The sequence below is a fragment of the Trichechus manatus genome, unplaced genomic scaffold (assembly GCF_000243295.1).
Source record: "Trichechus manatus latirostris isolate Lorelei unplaced genomic scaffold, TriManLat1.0 scaffold00010, whole genome shotgun sequence".
NCBI lineage: Eukaryota > Metazoa > Chordata > Mammalia > Sirenia > Trichechidae > Trichechus > Trichechus manatus.
This window is the reverse complement of record NW_004443946.1, coordinates 22088555-22103485: the sequence shown is the minus strand read 5'-3', so window position 1 is coordinate 22103485 and position 14931 is coordinate 22088555. Positions and strand designations below refer to the sequence as shown.

The window sequence follows — 14931 nt, the reverse complement described above, 5'->3', positions numbered from 1 at the left end:
TCAAGAGACCACCCCAAAAGCCATGGCAGCCTCCATGCTTGTTGTGTTTGTGTTGAGCAATAGCCCTTCCTTCACATCCCCCGAATCGCCCCAGATGCCCAGCCCCAGCCTCCAGGTTTAATCTGCAAACAGGTTGCCTTTGCCGAAGGATAGGCAACTTGCTTCCCACCCCTCTCCACCCCCACACTGAAGATCCTCTGTGGGGAAGTCCACACTTGCCAAACCCTCTGCAATGCCCGCCAAGTTGAGAATCATCTGCTTCCCCATGCTCAGGAACAGACCAAGCTGCCCCAGACAGGCTGTGCGGGACATTCCTATGTTGTGAAATTTCCTTTTCTGGGAGCTCTGGGGTGTCATGGGAACTATGAAATGCCAAGCAGCTGTTAGTTCACCTCTGGGGTGTGGGATGGGATGACCCCCACACCCTGTGATGCTCCTCTACCACCAGCCAGTCTGCCCCCAGATTCACAATCAGGTGAAATTTCCTGTTCAGTAGCTAAAAGAGAAAAAGCATAGCAATTCCCCAGTTCTAGATCCTGAGGCTAATCGGGAAGACCTAGGAAGGTAGAGCACACCCTCCCCTTTCGCAAGTGAGGCCCAGAGAACAAGTGGGACCTACCTGAGTCTCATGGCTTTGCCTGGCCTTCCAGGGACCCAGGACCCATCCTGATTGCTGGGACAGAGGGGTCCATGCAGGGATGGATTACCCAGTACTCACAGTATGCACTGGCTTCCACTGAGCAAGGTACACACGGGCATAATTATATTTACTTGCTAATCTGTGATGAGCAATTTCACATGGGTTTCACCACATCTTTGATGTGGTGGGGGACAGGTGAAACTGTGCACTGCAGATTGGTGGGAAGGCACAATTGGTCCCGTGCATACGTTGCTTATTGGGTAATCCAACCCTGGGTCGGTGCCCACCAGAGCTGAGCACCGAGACCCATTTTTCTAAATGAGCTGGTATCCTGGCTTTGGGCATTCCTGAGAAGGAGTCTTAGGCAGGATAGGAGGTGAGATGGGGTCAGGTGTTGGGGAAGATATATCCAGGAAGTAAAGACCAGGAACCCAGGGAGAGAAACGGGAGTGCGAAAGAGGTGAAATAGCAGTGTGGAGTGAAGAGTTTGGGGGTAGTACACCTGAATTCAAATCCCAGCTTGCCTGATTATTCATTAGTCATGTGGTCTTGGAGTAGTCCTTGGGTGGTACAAACAGTTGAGCACTCAGCTACTAACCAAAAGGTCGGTGGTTCAAATCCACCCAGAGGCTGGTGGAAGTACTCTACAGGATTGAGAACGAAAGATCTGCTACTACACGAAACAACATGGATGACTAAACATGTTGACTAAAAGAAGCCAGACACAAAAGAGACGGTATGATTCCATTTACATGACCTCTGAGCAGCCAGAGCAGAAGTGGCAGAGTCTCCCTGCCTTGCCCCTGAGCTTCTTCCTCTTCTACCATCTTGGAGTAGAAAACTCTGTACTCCTAATGCAGAGAAGAGAGGCATCTGTTACCCAGGGGGATAAAAGTGGCTGATAAAAAAGGCACATCCTAGAAGCTCCCTTCACCCCCAATGCCTTCTCTCCCTAGTCCAGGCTGGCAGATCACCACAGCCTCCGGCCCAGAGAGGGTGAGCAGTGGCTCAGAGACCTAGGCTGGAAGATGAGAGACAGGAAGAAAGGAGAAAGTGTAGCCCCAGGTCTTGAACTCTAGCAAGCATTTGCTACTCACGCTGGGGCTCTTCTTCTCACTGTCTACCTGGCCCTGGTCTGAAGGGACCAGGAAGGGAGTGAAGAGCATCTCACTGTTAGAGAGACAATTTGTTTTCTTGGCAAGGGAGCCTCTTGGGAGGTTGATCCTCAGGTCTCACTCTGTCTTCCAACCTCTCCAGGGGCAGCATTCAGGGTCTGGGGAGCCACGATGAAGGCACAGGGGATGTGGCATTCCCTGGAGCAATGAGCTGTGGGTGCTCAGTACCTAGAGGGAAGTTGGACTGGAGAAGTAGGATGGGGCAGGACTAGAACGCCAAGCAGAAGAGTGTGGACTTGCTGTAGGGTGGAGGGATGGGCTGATCAAGGGGCCTGAAATTTCAACCCAGTTCTGCCAGCAACCAGCTGTATGACCTTGGACAACTCAGTGTATTTCCATGCACACAAGTTTCCTCGTCTGTCAAAATGGACATTTGAAACAAATGACCACTGGGTTGTTTTCTTCTTTTCGTTCCTGAAATAAACAATAAAGCAAGACTCGTAGAGACAGTGTCATGGTCTTGGTAGAATGAGCCTGGATGACATGTGCTGGGTGTTGATCAGCAGAAGGTGTTTGCCAGGAGAACAGCCCAGAGATCTGGCCAAGAGACTCATCATGTCAGTGTTTTAGGTCAGTGTAAAAATGGCACCTCGGTGCAGCTTCTGACTTCCTCTAACTTCACCAGGGGGAGAGAGATACACCATCAGCATCAGCACAAGGCTGATTCATATGACGGGAAGGTCAGACATACCTCCACCCTCCAACCTTTTTATACCAGCTGTCCCTCCCACAGTTCTGACACCAGCCATCCCTCTCATGGCACCTTCTACTTCTCTGCTGGATTCGATAACTCATTGCAACGGCCACATAGAACTCACAGACCATACTCACAGTTATGGGGTTTATTAGGGAAGTAACAGGTCACAATTCAGGATCAGGGACATCTCAGGATACAGTTCTTGGATCAGGACAGCCTCTTCTCAGCCATGCCCACAGGCAGGTATCTCCCTGGCCCTCAGCCTCTTAGCCCTCGACCCCCTTGAGCTTTTTGGACCTCTTGGGCCAGCCTGGCTTCTGCCCTGCTTGGGCAGGAGTTACAAAGCTCTTTAGTTCTGTCAGTAAGTGCCCGGCAGCACCCTACTCCACCAGTAAGCCTCTGCCCAAAGGCACTAAACTCTCTCACTCCATGGGTCAGCATGGAAGCCCACTACACCATCTCATGCCAGTCTCCTGGTTCTGCTGCTGCCATTTCTCTGCTGCTGCTTCTTACCATCGTGCACCATCTCTAGTGTTCCAGCTCTCCCTCTGGCTCCTGAGTCTAGGAGGTTCTCAGCGCAGGGACCCCGAGTCCAAAGTACATGCTCTGCTCCTGTCTCTTCTTCTTGCTGGTAGTGAGGTCCCCCCTTTTGCCTCTGGGATGGCTCATTTTAAGCCTAGTAGGATGGCAAAACTGACCAATCCCCTCATTAGGGTTCCATACAACTTATTTGCATGGTCCTACCCCCACAAGGGTGCCATGCACCTTATTTGCATTAGCAGCAAGCTGTCCAATCCCCTTGGTGAGCCACAAGCACCTTATTTGCATCACTGTTGTTGGTAGATGCCGTTGAGTTGGTTCAGACTCATAGCGACCCTATGTACAATAGAATGAAACACTGGCTGGTCCTGCACTATCCTCACAATTGTTGCTATGTTTGAGCCCATTGTTGCAGCCACTATGTTAACCCATCTCATCGAGGGTCTTCCTCTCTTTTGTTGACCCCCTCTCCCTTACCAAGCAGGATGTCCTTCTCCAGGGACTGGTCCCTCCTGATAACATGTTCAAAGTACACGAGACAAAGTCTCGCCATCCTCCCTCCCAAGGAGCACTCTGGCTGTACTTTTTTCAAGACAGACTTATTCGTTCTCCTAACAGTCCATGGTAGACTCAATATTCTTTGCCAACACCATAATTCAAAGGCATCAATTCTTCTTCGATCTTCCTTATTCACTGTCCAAGTTTCACATGCATATGAGGCAATTGAAAATGCCATGGCTTGAGTAAGGTGCACCTTAGTCCTCAAAGTAACGTCTTTGTTTTTCAACACTTTAAAGAGGTCTTTTATAGCAGGTAGTGATGATGCCCAGTGCAATACACTGTTTGATTTCTTAATTGCTGCTTCCGTGGGCATTGATTGTGGATCCAACTAAAATGAAATTCTTGACAATTTCAATATTTTCTCTGTTTATCATGATGTGGCTTATTGGTCCAGTTGTGAGGATTTTTGTTTTCTGTATGTTGAGATATAATCCATGCTGAAGGCTGTAGACTTTTTGTCAGCCAGTGCTTCAAGTCCTCTTCACTTTCAGCAAGCAAGCTCATGTCATATGCATATCGCAGGTTGTTAATGACTTTTCCTCCAATCCTGATGCCATATTCTTCTTCATATAGCCCAGCTTCTCAGATTATTTGCTCAGCAGGCAGATTGAATAAGTATGGTGAAATGATACAACTCTGACACACAACTTTCCTGATTGTAAACCACACAGTATCCCCTTGTTCTGTTTGAATGACTGCCTCTTGGTCTATGTACAGGTTGCACTTGAGCACAATTATTTGCATAGTCCCACTCAATCACTTTGTGGAAGCTACAAGCCCACGGCTAGAAAGGCCATATAAAAGCAATCCATCACACTGCAGTCAGGAAGTTGATTTGTGGTGCCAGGTGGTTTCCTCTTACTTCCCCTAACTCTGAACTAGGGACTAAACTTCCTGTGCTATATGTCTGACTTCATCTAGGTATCGTCATCTGCCTGCATCTCACTTTTCTCATTTGTGAAAGAAGACATTCCAGCAACCAGCAAAGGCCTCCTATGTAATGGGGTAAGTCACAGTCTCAGCTCCCAACCAAGACCAATCACCCTTCCATCCTGGATACTTTCCAGTCAGATTTCTCACCCAGAAAAACAGCAGGAACCAGTTTCTAGGCCACCTTCAAAGTGAGGCCTGGCATTCTCCCAACAGCAGGACTCAAGAAGCTCCCCAGAAAGCCTCATTTTTTGTCTCACTGGTCTGTAGTACCTCCTTTTCCCATCATCAGGACCCTAATTTCCCAGCGGGAAGAAATTTCCTTCTTTCTCAGCCATGCTGAAAGGGATTGACCCCACTCTCTCCCCACCTCAAGAATCAACTACGATTGGTTAAAACCAGTCAATAGAGCCCATCCCCTGGACATGGTGATTGGCTCTTCCAATCCGAGAAGAGGATTTGTCTGCCGGGATTTTGGGGAACACCTCCTCTTCTTTCTTGGGCATCACCACTTGTGGAGACTTGCTCTGGTTCTTAGGAAGTGAACTGGAAGGGAGCCCTGGGAGCTGCTGGCAGCAGCCTCCAGGACCGCGAAGGGGAAGGGAGTGCTTGCCTGCGAGTGGAATCAACCCTGAGGGAGCAGAGCTGAGAAATGGAGAGAAATGGACTGAGTCCTGGCCCCATTGTCCAGGCCTTGTTTAAGCCACACTTGAAGCCATTTTCTCTGGGCTGTTGAGTTACACAAGTCTATAGATTCCATTTGAGATTTAAGCCAGTTGAAGTTGGGTTTTCTGTTCTTGCAACATAAAGAAACCTCAGTGTTCTGGGTAGTGGTGTTCTTTGATGCAGAGAGTAAGTAAGAGACTGGGCTGTGACACAGAGCTGGGCTTGAATTTCACCTTCCATCACTTCAGAACTGTGTGACCTTATAATAAAATTTTACTTCACTTTTTTGAGCCTTATTTTTTTCATCTATAAAATAAGGTTAATCATCCACATTGTGGTTGTGAGGACTGAAGGAGTTACTGCATGTCACGAGCCTAGAAGAGCACCTGGTACGTAAGCACTCAATAGATGGCTTGTCATCAACATCAGTCCATTTATGTTGCCAACTATCTTTTGCTTTTGGCTTCCCTAACTGCATTCCCATCACTCCCCGCTGTGTTCCTGTCCTCCTCACCTCTCTGCTGAATGGCTGCAATGCCTGCAGTACAGAGTTTCGCACTTACAGGTAGACTGTTTCCCTTATCTCAGCTTTCATTGCCTTCTTCCCTAGACTGCTGGTTTTTGGAGCTACTACCATATTTCCTTATCTCTTCAGTGTTGCCCTCAGATGTCTGTCCTTTCCAGAAATATAATCCAAACCACTCCTTCTGGGAGCTCAGAGACTCCTAACCACACCAAAGCCCTAGGGCTTGCTCCCCAGTTGATTTCCCTTTGTTGCTGCTTCTTTTTATGCCCAAACACTGCCACCCCACTGACACACATCCAGTTAAACCTTGGTGACCATGTCTGTTTATTTTTTTTAATCCAAATCAATCGCAGCTACTTTTCCAAAGAAAATTTCTCAAGACTGTGCCAAGTGCTTTCACAATGTTTGCCTCTCAAGTAGGAATGAAAACCTACCCGGGAAACTTTATTAATAATGAGGAATTCTGTCTCAAGCCCTAGTGGTAATATATCCCATAGTCTCTGCAGCTTACAGGTTTTATATAAATATATTATAAACAGAGCCCTGATGGCACAGTTAAGCACTTGGCTACTAACCAAGAGGTTGGCAGTTCGAATCCACCCAGTGGCTCTGCGGGATAAAGACCTGGTGATATGTTTCCGTAAAGATTTCAGCCTAGAAAACCCTAGGGGCACTTCTACTCTGTCACATGGGGTTACGAGTTGAAAACAACTCGACAGCACCTGACATTTATTATAAATATACTACACGTTTCATTTGGAGGAGGAATCATTGCTTTGACTTTTCACTTCAAACTTGGACTCCCCGTCTATTTTCAATATGCCTTTGTTATAAAGGGTAAGAAAAAAATATTTAAAAAATTAAACCTCAAGAATAATCAAACAAATGTAAATTAAAACATTACCATTTTTCTACCTTTCAACTAGCATGTTTTCTTAAATGATAATTCCCAGTGCTGGTGAGGTTGTGGGAAAATGAACTCTCCGCCAATGAGAGTATAATTTGGAATAATTTTCTTGATGGGCAATTTGAAATATATCAAAAGCCATTAAAATGTGCATTTCTTTTGACCCAGCAATTCCATTTCTCGTAATTTATCCTAAGGAAATAATTAAGAATGCTATCAAAGCATTGGTCATAAAAGTCACAAAAATTTTGGCAACCTAAAAGTTCAAACTACCAATTTGATAGAAAATTATGCATTAAAAAAGATGTAGAAGAATGCTTTATGAGATCGCAATAGATTGTAAAGTTTTTTAAAAAGCAGATAAAATACCATTACAAAGTGATCATTTTTGAAAGGGGAATATATTCAAAAAAGACAGTATATACAACATTACCAGTAGATGGTAGTATTATGGGTGATTTTAATTTTCTGTTCAAATTTTATGAAATGAACACGTTACTTTTGTGCACTTAAAGATATTTGAAAGTAATCTGAGAAAGACCCACCTGAGAGACTGTTACTACTTTTATTGTTTTCTAGGGGCCTCAACTTTCCAAACTAGGGGCTAGGGGTTCAGCAGCAGGGCAGGAAATCCCTTTTCTCTCCTCTCCCTCACTTTTCACAACCTGAAGCAACCACTTCAAAGATGGCCCTTTTCCTCAGCAGCTCTGCTGGTTTTGTGGGCTTGTTACCTTTGCCCCTCACTTGTCGTTGAGAATTGCAAAACCGTCATCTGGCTATCTTGTTGACATGTCTCCCTTCCTCGGGCTCGCTCCACTCCCACAGTATTGTGTCCGAGCATTCCTTACCTGATGGAACACGTTTCAGCCCCTCTTTTCCAGCGACAGAGACTTATCACTGAAACAAGTAGCTTCTCTTGTGGAGGAGCAATTCCTGCTGCTTTGTGAACTTATTTCACATCGTGGTCTGCATAGTTTAATGCCTCCTCCTGTGACACCACGCTGAGCATGCCCCATTTTTTGAGATGAGTAGTTTATTATCCTAGTGAAAAGTATGCCATTTCCCTGCTCTGAAAGCAGTTTTTCCTCAGAATGAAGCTGGCAATGCCTGCTCTGTGAGGGTCTTGTGAGGAGGCCTTGAGAAGCAGGCAGTGTCTGATTAAACATGAGGAGAGGGCCTTCTAGGCGAACTACCTGGGTTTGAATTGAATCCTGGCTCCACTATCGGCTGTATGAACTTGGGCAAGTTACACCACCTCTTTATGCCTCAATTTCATTATCTGCACTATGGACCTACTAGCAATAAATATTGGTGCCTACCTTTGTAGATTTGCTGTGTGGATTCCATGAGTTTACATACATAAAGTGCTTAGAACCGTGCCTGGCACATGGCAAGCACTCAAGAAGTATCAGCTATTATTACCATTACTTTTAAAAGTTGGTAAAGTGTTCAGTAAACCATAGGTCTCTTCCTCCCACTCTCCTCGAAACTAATGGCAGTGATGGTTGGCCGGACTCTACTGAGGGCTGGTGCTACTGAGGTTAAGATTGGGTGGTTGACAGAAATGACCTTAAAATATGTTCCCACATGACATTGCACATTAAAGAAACACATCCCCAGGACAAGCTTGAGAGTGATTTGATTTTTATTAGAAAGTACCCTGTACATACCTCTCCTCACACCCTTACCAGACTGTTCTAACTGCTTGATTACTGTCAATCCCCCTACCTTTTAAAGACCTCATCATCTGTAGGTTCTCTGCCTTTTCCTCTTTGTATCTCCCCCCTGAGCACAGTGCCTGGTTGTTGTGAGGATTAAATAAGTTAAAGCACTTAGAACAGAGCCCAGCACATAGTAAGTGCTTTGTAAGTACTATTATCTCCATTTTACAGATGAGGAAACTGAGACCTAGAAGCCAAGTAACTTGCTCAAGACCCCACAGCTTGTAATCAGGGCTAGGATTCAAACCGAGGCTGTCTGGTTCCAGAGTTCTGTCTTTATAACCCTCACACAGTATCTGTAACAGAATAGGATCCTACCCGCAACCACCACCTTCTCCCTGGCCTTTCCCCTCCAACCTCAACACCTCTCCTCTACACTGACATTTAGATGAACTTAAATCTTCCCATTAAAAATAACAACAAACAAAAAGGTCCCTTTCAACCCTTTATTTCTCTCCTCCCTTTCTTCAAGGACTCCATTTACTCACCTCTACCTCAACCCTCTCCACTCTGGAACGTTCCCACCAGTCGGCTGACACTGCTTTCATTAAAGTTACCAAACATTTACACATCTCTAAATCCACGGTTATGGACAGCCTCCTCTCCCAGCAGCATCTGTGTCTATTATCAAGTCCTTCCTTCTCTTAGCTTCCAGACACATCCTACTTCTTTCTTCCTCTGTCCATTCCTTTTTCTCTTCTTCAAATGTTTCTCATCTGCTCCCATGTTTTAATTATCATCCATTCGTGTCTGTCAGGTCTCTCTTCTGAGCTCTGCATGCAAATACCCAGCTGCCTAGTACACATCTCCAGTTGGATGTTACTTAGGCACCTCAAACTCAGCCATTGCAAAACTGAGCCTGTCATTCCCCCTCCTCCCAAACTGTCTCCTCCATTTCCCCATCTGATTGTGTTTCTAGTCACCCAGCTGCTCAAGAGAAAAGACTGGGTAATCTTGACGCCTTCTTCCTTACAACCTATCAGTCACCAAACCCTGTTGATTCTACCTTCTTAAAAAACACCTTTTGAACCCAACTTCCCTCCATCCCCACTGCTATCATCCTAGTGCAAACCATCACTGTCTCTCACTTAGACAAGACCAACACCTCTTACATGGTCTCCAGGGACAGTATGCTTTATCCCCCTAAATCTATTCTCCACAGATGGAGACTCTTTATCCAGCCCCTCCCCAAAAAAAGATTTTACTAAGTCACTCTGTTAATTGCCTTTCGCTGAAGAGCAAACACCCTGTTAACTTTTCGATGAAGGGCAAACTTCCCAATTCAGTTTGTGAGGGCCTCCATGATCTATAGCCCCTGCCTACCTATCTGGGCTCATCCTGAAGCACTCTCCCTTCAGCAATGTCGTGTAGCTATGCTAGATTCCCTTTCGTTTCTCAGACTAAATATGCTTTCTGCTGTCTCTGCACCTACACACATGTAGTGTCCTGCCTCTTAACCTAGCTTTACTGCCTCTTCATATCTCATATGTTATTTCATCTAAAAGGTGTTTTCAGGCTGCCTCGCATCGTGACTTACATTTCCCTGATCATAACAATCACTGCATATTATTCTGCTTTCCCAGCACATTAGAAATTCCAGGCAGGCTAAACCACTTTTGTCTTGTTCACTACTGAATCCCAGCTTTGAGCAGTGGTTGGCACACTGAGAACACTTATAAAATGTTTGTTGAATGAATGACTGAATCAACAAAAAAAGAACAGCTAGGAGCAGCAAGAGAGGAATATATTTTCAAGTGTGTTTTGGTCTTTCTACCTTATATCACAGGGATGTCCTGTCTTCTCCACCTCTTGCCAAGCACCTCCCTCTTCCGAAGATTATTGCATCATTCCTTCATGAGCTCCTACTCACATAAGCTCTTTTCAATCTACAACTTCAGCAAAAGCTTTTTGGAAGGATCACATCTCCCACAATGGCCTTCATAAGAACTTTTTTTTTATTATTTAGAAATGCAGTTATATACATAGAACAATTAAAATTAAATTAAACTTTATACAAACATTAAAATACTATCTTCACACCCACTGCAATGTACAGGATACCAATATACATATATATATATTTAAAATAAAGCAAATCCAAACTGACTGTTTGACATCCTGCACAGAGTCAATTATGCACGTGTTGTTTTAAACCATTATAGATGAGTACCATTCTGCAAAGGATTTCATAGTGGTGTGACAGAAAGAAATCAGGGCAGGGTGAAGTGGGCTGCCACGCCACCCCTTGCTCATCTCTTCTCCCTGCTTGCCAATCTGTGTGCTTTGTCTCTATGCCCCCTCTAGCTAGCTCTGCTGCTTGGCAGAGGCTTCCATCTCGGGGTTTTCATTCAAATTTCCACTAGGTTTTCAACTGGAAATTAAGAGGAGCTACTTCCCAGCAAAGCTGGGCCTGCTGCCTCTCCCTCTCTGGGGAACCAGCTACTGCACCACTCAGCCCAAATGTCTGCCAAGCAAAACACTCTCCAAGCCCCTCATTGGGGCACCAGTAACGACCGCCCCTATGCTAGGAGCCAGGAGACCTAGGAGGCCCCAGGAGAGACGCTCCCAGCCTGTCTTTGGCAAGCACATCTGGGATCAAGCTGTGAAACTTGCATGCCACTCCCCTGCTAGGTCCTTTTTTCTTTTTTTTTTGGGGTGGGGGGCGGGAGGGGCGCCAAGGATGTAGAAATGTTTGCAGCATATTCCATTCTCTATGCAACGATGTTCTGGAAATGGAGGCGACATTGTTATGTAGGAAGCAAATGGTTTGAGAGCTCAGCTAGGATTGGGAGAGGAAGAAAGGCCGGTGCTGTCTTTCCTGTGCCACCACTAATGAAGCAGGAAGAGTATACCTTTGTCTGTTGGCCAGCTAGCTTCTCCACAGAACTTTAAAGCTGGGGGTGGAAGGAGGAGGGCAAGATGAATGGGGAAGACACTATTAGTTTAGGTTTTGTTTTGTTTAAAAACGGAGTGTTTGTAGAATGTACACTGAAATGCCTTATAAAACCAAACAAACTCACGAAGTGGCCAGGACTCAGTCCATCTCACAGTTCACACCCAGTGAAATGGGAGCACAGTACACAAAACACAGAAATGGTGAAAGATAGAGCCGACCTGCTAAACTAAGGCATTGAAAGGGATGGAAATTTTAAGTGATTTTCACTGTATACTGGCCCTTCAAAGTCGCTAGCATGTGACAAGTCACCAGAATATAAAACCTGCGTTGAGTCAGCTCAAGTGTGCAAAAAAAAAAAAGTTTTTAAGAGTCCTTTGGTGCTGACCATTTCTCCTGGACTAAGTCTTCTCTGGACTCCCCTCGAGGTCAGCCTGGGAAAGCCGAGCTGTAGCCACAGTTCTTCCCCCACCTGCCTTTGTCTCTCAGCCAGGCCCCACCACAAAGCAGCTGCGGAGTCCCTAATCCTCAGCAAGGGACAAAGCCCAGAAGCCCAAAAAACAGCAGCACATGGCTGACGGTTAAGAAACCGCTTTGGGGGAAAGAGAAATAGCTACAGTAAGCTGGCCGAGACGTCAGCAGCAATTTGACATGTCAGCTCCTGCACCCACAGGCACACAGGAGCCTTGGTGAGGTGGGCCTCATCAAAGCCAGTGACAAGATGGGAGGAGGCGCTGAGGCTTGGATTTTTTCTGACTTCTTTCCTACCAGGTAGGCAAGTCTGGGCTTGTCATCCCAAAGGCCAGGTTAACGGAGGGTGAGATGGAAGGAGGTCTCAGAAGAAGGCAGGCTGAAAAAACCCAAAACAAAAAGTGCCATCTCTTAAGGGGAAAAAACCAGAGTAGTAAGATAAAAAGGGGTAAGAGCTTCCTTTTTTTTTTTAATATTCTAGAATAGAGTTCAGGTTTTGGAAGATTGGAGAAAAAAAGCTGAAGGCTCAGCAGTGAGACTTAAGCTCCCCTCGCTTGCCTCCACGTTGTTTTTCTTTGGAGGAAGACAAGGGCCCCCATGGGTGGAGAGCCCTGTGTGGTGAGGCAGTTGGGGTTTTGGGGTTGTTAGACCCTACCCCTCCAGATGGACCCAGTGCCAGCAGCTGCTGGCAGGCACATGCCTGGAAATGGCCTCTTCTTAGGCCAAGGACAGGTCCCTCACTAGTATGCTATGTTCCAGCACCTCTGCCAACCTGTTCATCTCTTGCCTGGGCTTTGAGCACAGCCTGAGAGGGCTCCCTGATCGAAGGGGAGAAACGTGTGGGAGTGGTTAAAGAGGCATAGCAGGCACTGCCCTTACCCTGAGAGGAAGGAAGACTCCATGTGAGTGCAAGAAGCCAGGGAATGGTGGGTAGTAAAGTGCATTGTGTGAGAGTGGAGGCAGGAGGTTGGCTGAGAGAAGGTCAGTCCCCTAATTTTCAAGGCCACCCATGCCTGGAGCTAACCCTGTTAGGTCAGCTACTGAAATTATCCTGGGATTTTTATTATTTTTACCACCCCAAACATGGAGGCTCTGAGGAGGAGGAGGAGGAGAGATGCAGCACAGGGTCAGCTTCAAAGTTTCCCAGCCCTGGTGCTTCAAAATATATCAAAGGAAAGACAAACATTCCATAATGCCACATCTTTTGAAGATGATAGCAGCCTGGTTGAGCTTTTCCGTCTGGCTTGTTGGCATTCCCCCAGCAGAAGTATCTGGAGCACCATGCCCACTCCCTCAACACTGGGGCTCCTCCAAGGGCCCTGAGCCCCAGACTTCAGTCTAAAGGTGCCTTGGAGTCCAGAAACTTCACAGTCATTCACCCACCTCAGGCCAGTAAGGTTGGGGGACGTGTGTGGACCGTTCCTCAGCCATTCCCCAGGGTGCTAGAGCTGGAGTCATCTGTCAGCTGGGACATGTGGAGGGGTGAGCAAGAAAGGGCAGAAGTAGGAAGAGCAGTGGAGCAGCAAGCAGCAGCCACTTCCTGGGCACAGTTACTAAGGCACGTGACCATGGTGAGGAGGATCCTCAGGACCGGGGCTTGGAGCTGCCGGCAGCTGCCCGTGGCACACAGTCTGTGCCTCTCAGGCTCCCTTCCGTCACCACAAACCCAGAAAAGGCAACTTGCCCAAACTGCCGGTGACCAGATGGGCATTCCACAGCATCTCAGCAAGTCTTCCGTCTCAGTGATGGCTTGCCTCAGGCCTCTGTGGGGAGCAAGAAAGCCAGAGCTGCCCAGGATAAAACCCAGGAGGCAGCATGGAACTTCCCCTTACACTTCAGGGAAACAGAAAAAACTGAGGCTAGAAGGGTGATACTTAAAATAGGAAGTGAAGAAGTTGCATATTAGGAAGACAATCATTATTAGTCATCCTCCTTCCCTCCCTCAGGATCTTCTCAACCCAACAAAGCCAGGAGCCTAAACCTCTGAGCCAGATACCAGGGAGCTGGGATGGTATTGCCATGATTTTCCAAATCCTCCATCCTCAGCCAAGGAAATGTACCAACAGTGTCAACCCAGGGCAAGCCCAGGGACCCAGGCTTCTGGCCCTAACAACTGGCCCAATTAGAGCCACTCGACTCCAGAACTCTCATCTGGGATCTGCTCCTCCCCAGGACAGCGGCGCCAGCCCTCCAAAGAAACAGGCTAGATCCAGGCCCAGCCTCCTATATGGCTAGGGGTAGCATTGCAGCCACGAAGGCTTGTAGGACATCAACAAGCCTGTGTGACAGGGAAGCTGGACGGGATAGGGGAAGGCACAAGTAAACACAGCGGCACTCAGGCCCAGGTGGGCTGGTGGGGGCTGCCGCCAAAGAGCTGGCTGGAAGGGACCCAGAGGGCTCAGGGAAAGGAACGGTTCAATCCAGCACATTCAAATACGTCCCCGACACAGATGCGAGGGCAGGGCCAGGCAAAAAGCCAGTTCCTCCAGCTGTCCAGCAGGCAGATAAGTGAGAATCTTCCTTGAGTTTCCAGCTAGGAGGGCTGCAGGCCCTCAGAGATACTCAGATACACGGGTGGCAGCTCAGGTATCCGGGCATAGTGGCTGGAGAGCACAGGGCGCTCAAACCCAGAGGGCAAGGGAGGGAGGGCAGAGGACCATTGCAGAGAGGTGAGAGGCCGGCAGCAGCCCTCATGCTTCTTTCAACAGTGGAATATCTGCAGGAAGAGGGAAGGAGAGGACAGCGGTTACCCCACGTGGGTCTCTCTACAGAACACCCGATCCCATAGCAAGGGTCCCCATGCAGCCTCTAGTCTAAAGAAATAAAATGTCTTACTCACATACACTTCAAGGTAGCTTAAACCCCCCTCCTCTTTCTAGGCCTTTGTCATTCATCTCTCACACCACCTGTGTGTTTAAATCTCAATATTCAGCCTGACATGCAAACCCCTTCTGTTTCCACCAACCTGAACCCTCCTCTCTGCTCTAGCTCTGACTGGCTGGTCACTTCCCCTTCTCTCCTCAATCCCATCCTACATGGATGCAAAGTCCTGCTCACGTCCCACCTCCTCCTTAAAGCTGTCTACCAGCTGTGTGACCTTGGATAAACCACTCTCCCTCTCTGAGTCTGTCTCCTCCTGTGTCAACGGGGGTTAGACTGATGCCTCAAAGTCCTGCCTCCCTATGGTTCTCTTGGTCCCAGACA

At 47.3% G+C, this 14931-nt stretch overlaps 1 protein-coding gene across 1 annotated transcript in view; it reads right to left on the bottom strand.

Annotated features, from left to right (window-relative positions):
• Nucleotides 1–8721: 8721 nt before the first annotated feature.
• Nucleotides 8722–14931, bottom strand: part of SUSD6 (sushi domain containing 6) — a 114428-nt gene continuing 108218 nt past the window's right edge. The window contains exon 6 of the mRNA XM_004370986.2: nucleotides 8722–14443. Coding sequence (XP_004371043.1) covers nucleotides 14418–14443 — 26 coding nt within the window. The 3' untranslated portion in view covers nucleotides 8722–14417. The remainder of the gene's footprint in view (nucleotides 14444–14931) is intronic.